Source organism: Pristis pectinata, chromosome 2 (genome assembly GCF_009764475.1).
Source record: "Pristis pectinata isolate sPriPec2 chromosome 2, sPriPec2.1.pri, whole genome shotgun sequence".
Taxonomy (NCBI): domain Eukaryota; kingdom Metazoa; phylum Chordata; class Chondrichthyes; order Rhinopristiformes; family Pristidae; genus Pristis; species Pristis pectinata.
In genome coordinates, this window is record NC_067406.1 from 50612487 (window position 1) to 50621644 (window position 9158).

At 40.8% G+C, this 9158-nt stretch overlaps 1 protein-coding gene across 3 annotated transcripts in view; it reads left to right on the forward strand.

Annotated features, from left to right (window-relative positions):
• The window catches only part of LOC127567549 (putative nuclease HARBI1), a 90338-nt gene extending 84269 nt beyond the window's left edge, over window positions 1-6069 (forward strand). For all 3 annotated transcript variants that reach the window (XM_052010569.1, XM_052010568.1, XM_052010571.1), the window contains one exon: window positions 209-6069. In XM_052010569.1, the coding sequence (XP_051866529.1) occupies window positions 1170-2306 (1137 nt within the window). In that variant the 5' untranslated portion in view covers window positions 209-1169 and the 3' untranslated portion in view covers window positions 2307-6069. The remainder of the gene's footprint in view (window positions 1-208) is intronic.
• Window positions 6070-9158: the final 3089 nt, after the last annotated feature.

Here is a 9158-nt window from a genome sequence, read left to right on the forward strand (position 1 = left end):
ATTAAAAAGCCTGACTCCAACTCCAAAGTGCTTGATCTCAAATTCTTTGGTGTTCTTGAGCGAAATTCTCAATTTGATTGGATTGTTCAAGTACTGACTTGTTCAAAGTATTGCTTCCAGACAATGTGAAAATTTTGCTATTTGAGCACTTATTCAGTACAGTTGCTGGGAACAAATTATTAAACTTTTTTTTCTTCTCTCTTGACAGGGTTAGCAGTTATCTAAAATTAACAACATGTCAATGGCAGCCTGAATGAGGCCAGCTACATCTTCCACGCCAGTTCCTGAAACCTGACAGAGAAAGTATAGACCAACATGCTTAGGAATGTTAGACTCAAGGTTCCCCTTCACCCCATCAATGAGCTTTAGCATTGCTTAAATATCCTGATCCCTGAATCCTTGATTGAGCCAGCAACAGATCTAGGTAGAATAAGCTATTAACAATGGAGTTAATTACATTTCTCAATTTACTGACCTATCTTGATTAAGCCAAAAAAAACCATCATAATGGATTGCAGTACCAATGGAGTGTGTTATATGTACATATTATGGTTGGAAAATAGTGTTAATACGAGATACGTATTGTTTGTTCTCCAATGAAGTGATATTTTGCTACATATTTATTAAGACTCTTTCAGATAGCATACATTGACATAAGGGCAGCAAAATTTACAGGAAGCAAACTCCAAAGTAGTATATTCACAAATCTATCAAAGCTTTGCAAATTTGAGATATATTTTGAAACTTCATAAAAATCACCATAAAGAAGCATGTTTGCATCAGAACTGCACACAATGTACAAAATAGGATTACCTTTGCAAAGTACAATAATTTTATAATCTGGAAATTATTGTTGACACCACTAATAATGTTGCAAATAACTTTTGAGTCAACAGCAAGAAATTCAAAAATGGTGTGTGCTTAATACCTGATTGAGCATGCTGTGAAAGATTATTGTTGGCAGGAAGTGTCTAATTGGTATTTTAGCACTGAATCTTATCAGAGCCCTTTTGAAATTATTAACATCAACTCACGCCATTTTGTAATGTGGTTACTTTTGATGTTAGGATTGTTGATTAATGACTGGTATCACATCAACTGCTATTAACAACTTTTGTCAGAACTAATTAGGTAGATTGAAAGGAAATTCGTTGTGTGCATTGAAAGCTATGGGAATTGGATTTAGTGCATCACTTGCACTTCACTTAGCTGAAGAGGATCAGGAAGAACAGGAAAGGGCAGCCCGTGATGTAAGATGGCACAGAAGACGGACGGTCAGATCCCGCCGATACCCAGCCCACCGGGTTTATCGTCCCAGGCAAAGCTACCTAGGAATGACCGAAGAACAGTGCCTGGAGAGCCTCAGACTGAGCCGGGAGGCCGTAACGGAACTGTGCCACCTATTGAATAGAGATCTGCAGACCCAGTCTACTATCAGTACAGCACTTCCAGTAGCAGTGAAAGTCACCACAGCCCTAAACTTCTATGCGTTGGGATCATTCCAAGCCAGCACGGGTAACATATGCAGTGTCAGTCAATTTGCTGTACACAGATCCATCACAGAGGTGACTGATGCTTTATTTTGCCGGGCTGACAATTTCATTTCTTTCCCAACGGATCAGCAGCAACAGCAACAAAGGGCTACACATTTCTACAGGTCTGCTGGCTTCCCTAGAGTCCAAGGAGCCATTGACTGCATGCATGTTGCCATTCGAGCACCTGTGCATGATGCAATGGCCTACATGAACCATAAGGGCTATTACTCAATTAATGTGCAGTTAGTTTGTGACCACCAGTATAGAATTATGCAGGTCAATGCACATTTCCCAGGAAGCTCACACAGTGCCTTTATTTTAAGGCATTCCTCAGTGCCAGCATTATTTGAAGGGGAAGGACGATTGGAAGGTTGGCTGCTGGGTGACAAAGAGTACCCTTTGCAGCCATGGCTCATGACACCTTTGCGTTGCCCTCAGACTGAAGCAGAGCGAAGGTACAACAAGGCGCATTCAAAAACATGGATTACTGTTGAACATACAATCAGGATTCTCAAGCAGCGCTTCAGATGCCTGGACCGTTCAAGGGGTGCCTTACAATATAGTCCTCACAAGGTCTCAAAAATGATCATTGCCTGCTGTATACTCCATAACTTTGCTCTACAAAGGGGCCTCAACTTTGAGGAAGAACGGGATGAAGACTGCATGGCAGAGCAGGAGGCTGAGAGTGATGATGAAGAACCACTTGAAGAACCAACAGTGCAACAAGGAAGACAGGTTCAGCAAGCACTAATACTAGATGCCTTTGAATAAGTATAGCAATTAGCCTAAAATCAATCATTCCATTTAGATTTTTCTCTGGTGCATACTATTATCTTCTCTACTCTTATGCCTTTTCCAAAATATCTATTTCTTATTTTGTGCTGCCGCTGAATCTGGAGTACTGAAAAATTAATGCTCTGCACAAAATGCAAGTCAAGTGAAGTGTTATAATCTCAACAGTTCTGTTACCCAGAATGATTTACCAGTGTTTTACTCCTGTGTTGCCCATATGGATGCAGCGAAGAACACCAGCCTGCCAGTGCTCTTGGGTTATTCTTTATTGAAGGGAGTAGGTATACTGTCTAGCATTCATTCAGAGCCTACTCAAATTTCACTGGCTCAACACCTTCATAAATTGCACATCCGGAGAGTTATGAATCTGCATCAGCTAGTTCCAGTATCATAAATAGCCCCCGGACGGAGTAAACAGGAGAGCCACACTTAAGATAGACAATCTTGTATTATATTCTTTGTTGTTTGAGGGAAGTTGGTGTGCACAAAATACTCACCACATATTCTACATTATAATTGTAAATATACTTCAAAAGTATTACATTAGTTGTAAAGCATTTTCAGATGTCCTGAGGTTATGAAAGGTGCTATAGCAACACGTCTTTCCCCTTTCTTCAAATTGACGTCATTTTAATAGGTTACCTCCTAAAGAGATTTTTTGGGGTTTCTTCATGCTAGAATAGTTTTCAGGTGTTAATTTTATTACTTGCTTATTCACTTCAGAACTCATCCCATACAGTCTTTCTTTCTTTTTGTCCCTTCTCACCTAAGTAAGTAAATCATTCATTCTCATGTTCTGTTGTGGAAGCACTGCACTAGGTCATGTGGCATTTCACGCAGTATCAAGGGTGAAAACTTTTAAACGATTGACTTTCATATGTAACCATGTATACTTGTCATGCGTATTAATATCTGATTTACCTTTGTGAGTTTCTTAAGAATTCCTAACTTCATGCAGGCATCCTTCCAAATGTTTGTGACACAACGTTACAATTTGTTTTCTTGTCCAAAGAATCACACAGTGCTCTCAGTCAGAAGCCCATATTTCCTCAACCAAAGGTTCAAGCTAATGGCTATCAGGGCGAGGTTTTATTACCTTTTGCTCTGCACTTCACAAAACATCTTCTCTATGCTCATACATTTTAGTTCAAGGCTTCAGGTGACTGCTTAGTACTCTAAAGAGGTGTTCAGCAGAATTATTTCTGGCACTTCATTGTATAATGTTGCAGGGTAGGCCATCTTCCATTAAACGAAACATTTAAACTCAACCAATCCTTTTGGATCGCAAAAGTGCCAGTTTACATCAAGAATTTGTATATATAAGAGGATTTTTTAAAAAATCATTGTTCGCTCAGTGTAAGAATGGAGACTTGAGGCTTTGGCTCGAGAGGCTTTGGCAAGGGGCTGCAGATGAGGAGCAGGTAAGGGTTTTAAATTTCTTATTCATCCTTAGCACTTGACTCAGTGTAGGCAGGATGGTAGGTAGAGCAGTGGAATGATCCTCCCGCCAGACGTAGGAAGTCAGGGAACCTCACGGTTTCTCTGATGACTACATCTGTGGGAAGTGCACCCAGTTGCAGCTCCTGACAGACTGGGTGAAGGAAATGGAGCTGGAGATGTACTCAGGATCATCTGGAATGCTGCATCATAGGTGAGACTTTTACTGAGGTGATTACACCCAAGGTGCAGGCTTCAGATAGATGGGTGACCACCAGGAAAAGCAAGGGAAGTAGGCAGTCAGTGCAAGGCTCCCCTGTGGCCAGAAGAAAATCATGTTTACCGAGGAGAAAATCATGGTTGCTCAATAGATAAGGGAAACAAGTGGAGATGTTTTGGAGAACATTCATATTACCAGGGAGGAGATATTTGCAGCCTTACAGCGCATTAAGGTGGATAAATCCCCAGGGCCTGACTGAGTACATCCTCGGACTTTGGGGAAGCTAGAGGAGAAATTGTGGAGGCCCTTACGAAGACATTTGCTTCATCATTAGCCACTGGTGAAGTTCTGAAGGTGGACCTTGTTCCATTGTTTAAGAAAGGTAGCAAGGACAAGCCAGGGAACTACAAGCTGGTCAGCCTGACATTAGTGGTGGGAAGATACTGGAGGGAACTCTGAGGGACAGGGTCTGCTGGTATTTGGATAGACAGAGTCTGATTAGGAGGATTCAGCATGGCTTTGTGTGTGGGAAGTTGTGTTTGAGGAATCTTTCAGGGTTCTTTGAAGAGGTAATCAAAAGGGTAGATGAGGGTAGGGCAGTGGATGTTGTCTATTTGGACCTTATCAAGGCCTTTGACAAGGTTCTGCATAGTAGGCTGGTCTGGAAGGTTAGGTCCCATGGAATCCAGAGAGAGCTAGTTAGGTGGATTCAAAATTGGCTCGGAGGTAGGAAGCGGAGGGTGGTGGTTGAAGGTTGTTTCTCGGAATGGAGGCCAGTGACTAGTGGTCAGTATTGGGACCCTTGTTATTTGTTATTTATATAAATGATTTGTATGTGAAAACACAAGGCTTGATCAGTAAGTTTGCAGATGACACAGAATTAGGAGGTGTTGTTGATCGTGAAGAAGGTTATTGTAGATTACAAGGGGATCTTGATCAGTTAGGGAAGTGGGCTGAGGAGTGGCAAATGGATTTCAATACACTTAAGTGTGAGGTAATGTATTTTGGAAAGTCAAACCAGAGTAGGATTTATACCATGAATGGTAGGGCACTGGGGAGTGTAATGGAACAGTGGGACCTAGGAGTACAAGTGCATAGTACATTGAAAGCGGCTTCACAAGTAGACAGAATGGTGAAAAAGGCATTTATCGTGCTGGCCTTCATCAGTCAGGGCATTGATTATGGGAGTTGGGACATTATGTGGCTGTTGTATAAATCATTCGTGAGGCTGCACTTGGAATACTGTGTACAGTTTTGATCACCCTGTTATAGGAAAGATGTGGTTAAACTGGGAAGATTGCAGAAAAGATTTACAAGGATGTTGCCAGGACTAGAGGGCCTGAGTTATAGAGAGAAGTTGGCCAGGCTAGGTCTTTATTCTTTGAAACATAGGAGAATGAGGAGCGACCTTATAGAAGTGTTTAAAATTATGAGAGGCATAGATAAGGTGGACGGTAGCAGTCTTTTTCCTAGGGTAGGGGAGTCCAAAACTAGGGAGCATAGATTTAGGGTGAGAGGGGGAAGATTTAAAATGGACCTGAGAGGCAACTTTTTCACGCAGAGGGTAGCCAGCATATGGAACGAGCTGCCAGAGGAAGTGGTTGAGGCAGGTACAACTGTATAATTTAAGAAGCACTTAGACAGGTACATGGAGGGGAGGGGTCTGGAGGGATATGGGGCGAACGCAGGAAATTGGGACCAGCTAGGTGGATAATATGGTCGGCATGAACTTGCTGGGCCGAAGGGCCTGTATCTGTGCTGTATTGCTCTGTGACTTATACAGTATAATCCATGAACCTATCTGATTTTGATAATGACTGCATTGCAACCTTATTTTTTCTTTGTTTATCTTATCAATGACTTCCATAATTTCTTAGCAGATCCTTGGTGTTAAATGTCAACATTATGTATTACATTCTCCCATTACTAACACTACTGTTATTTACATACCTCTGGTAAAAACTTAAAAAATGTGATTATTCTGTATGTAGGGTCTACATTACCAGAATTTTATTTACAGTACATTATTGCTGTGCTGCTCATTTCTCTTATATTTTACTGAAACATTTTCTTGCATATAATAATTTATGTAAGCATTTTGAACTAATTACAACAGTTTCTTTGCTGCTTTACTAACATTGAAAAAATGGCCATTTTCTGTAAACCTCTTAGTCAATGTCAACAAATTGATGAATTTGTGCTGTAAACTTGAATGGATCTCACTGTAGACATATTAAGCAGTTACTTCATAGTATAAAGAACTCATTAAAGATGTCATGTGTGCTTCTGATAGGGCTCCAGCCGTGAAAGCTGGGAAAGGGAACAATTGAAACTGGAATGCTACTGCTGGTAGCAAATTGTTCCTATAACCACTTTCCCTGCATTTAATTTGACTCTAATTCACTCTATTTCTTTTTCCATCATGTGCTCAGTGTTTCATTGGTTAATGGGAGACGTTCCTTGACCCACTATTTACTTGCTGCCTGGGTATACTTTTAAAATTGCTATTTTTTTTGCATCAGAAGCTTCTCCAAAACCAATACAACCTGTAAAGTGAGGAGCAAAAAAAATTGAGTTTGCAGTACCTATTGCGAGATGCACAACTCTTAACAGTTTCTGGCCCAATAATCCTATTAACTCAGCAATGTAAAACAGAGGGAAAAAAATTAATGCAATTAACAAATTTTCCACAAGATGGTGCTCTTAAACACTAACTTGTATTTAATCACCTAAACTTTTAGTTGTGTGGATGTGAGAACATTTACAACTTGTCCAATCTCTCAGCCGTGCTTCCTGTCTATTCATGTAGCATGCTTTATTTCACGTAACTACAGTAAAACTCAATTAATTTAGCATTTGATCGTTTGGATATCTTGATGGTCCGGCATCTGGCTCAATTATTCGCCAGGAATGTGAGCCGGGAGTCTGGAGTGCAAGTGGGGAGCGCAGGCAAAGCCAGGGTCCAGAGTGCAGGCAGGGCCATCGTCTGAACTGTGGACCAGGTGTGTGACTGAAGTTGGGGCCGGGGATTCAGAACACCAGGGGTCTGGAATGTGGGTAGGTTGACAGCCAGGATCCAGGGTGCTTGTATATTTCCCGCTCTCTTTAGGCTCACCGGGTTGACTGGAAAAATTTATTATACTACAGTGTATCATGTAAAAAAGGTGAAATAAAAGTGCGTGTTTGATATTAACACGAGTAACATCCAATAGTCTGGAAAATCTGCTAGTCCGGCACCAACAAAGTCCCAAAGCTGCCTAATTATCAGAGTTTTATTGTATGACATAGTTGGTATCTTGCTGCTGTTTTGGGTGTATTAGGATTTCTAGGCAAGTGTGATTAGGGGCAGCATGGTAGTGTAGCAGTTAGTGTAACGCTGTTACAGCGCCAGCAACCCAGATTCAATTCTGGCCGCTGTCTGTAAGGAGCTTGTACGTTCTCTCCGTGTCTGCGTGGGTTTCCTCCGGGTGCTCCAGTTTCCTCCCACATTCCAAAGATGTACAGGTTAGGAGGTTGTGGGCATGCTACGTTGGCGCTGGAAGCATGGCAACACTTGCGGGCTGCCCCCAGAACACTCTACGCAAAAGATGCAGTTCATTGTGTGTTTTGATGTACATGTGACTAATAAAATTATCTTATATCTTATAATAACTGCCTGTCAATGTCATGTTTCCTGTCTAAAAGGCAAGGCAATGATAATAAAAAGTCCACCCATTGAGGTTTTTTCTCAGTTTCCCTACTGGGCTTGATTTACATCACAATCACATGGTGTGATACTAATCAAATAAACCAAGCTGATTCCTGGACTGACTTGAATTATTAATTTCACCCAGAGTAGAAAAACATTTGGCAAGAATTCATGGTCATCTTTAGCTATTGAACACCAATGTGCAGATGCTGAGTGAAGATAAGAAGAGGCTGTGATGCTCTCTATTGTCCGACAACATTGTAACATTGTCTGGCCTCACAGATAATATCTATTATTGTGCAAATTGTTTCAGTGGTACTACGAGAAAATCTTTCAGGAAAAGAGAAGAGAACAGGAAAAAGAAGAAAAAGACATTGAAAATTCTTCCGTTGGAAATGACTGCAGATTTGCTTTATGTGCAATAGTGTGACAGCTTGTTTACAGAGGTGATCATAATGTTGAGCTTTTTTAAGGCAAGCAGAATTTAACTCTTTGTAAGCTGTTGCCCCAAATTTAGTTTACTGTCTTCACACATTTTGTTTTTCTTGGGACTGTTGTAGTTCTCAGAAATCTGTCTTAGAAGGTAATGGGTTCCAGCTTCACTTCAAAGACTTGAACACAAACTCAGTAAAACTTATTATCTGGTCACCATCACATTGTGGGAACTTGCTGTTCACACATTGGTTACCATTGCTTCAGACATTACAGTAAATACACTTTAAATAGATTTCTTTTTTGTAGGGGACTAAGATTGTAAAAGGCACTATGTAAGCAAGTCATTAAAATAACTAAATACTGACAACATAAGATCCGACCGTTTGAGAGCTAAGTTATTGTTGGAACCAGGAAATAGTTACAGCAGGAACTATTAAACCCTAGCCCCTGGAACTATAATTTACCTCATTATGACCTTGCACCTTATTGTCTACCTGCACTGCACTTTCTCTGTAGCTGTTACACTTTATTCTCCATTCTGTATTGTTTTCCCTTGTACTACCTCAATGCACTGTATAATGAATTGATCTGTATGAATGGTATGCAAGACGAGTTTTTCACTGTACCTCGGTACATGTAACAAAAATAAACCAATTCCAATTCCAATTCCAATATCTTACCACATCAGTGCTATTGAATATAGTGGCCCTAAAAATGCTTGGCCATTTTGGTGGACTCTGACCAAGCATCTCAGGACTTGAGCAGGATAGAAACAGTCTTTGCTGTGGCCTGGATACACAAGTTCTCTCTTTTCATCCCCTCTCCCACTATTCCCAGAGTAGATTAGAGGTACAGCAGATAGATTTCTTACTGTTGCTGCTTACTAAGTCTCATTGTGCCCATCATTTGGAGGCCGGCAAACCAAATAGGATGAGGCATATTGATGTCCTAAATTGTGATGGGCAAACCAAATGTGCTGAGCAGACTTATGTCCTAAATGGTGTAAACGAAGTATCATGATCCTGAAAAACAAGAAGATTTTAGCTTGTTG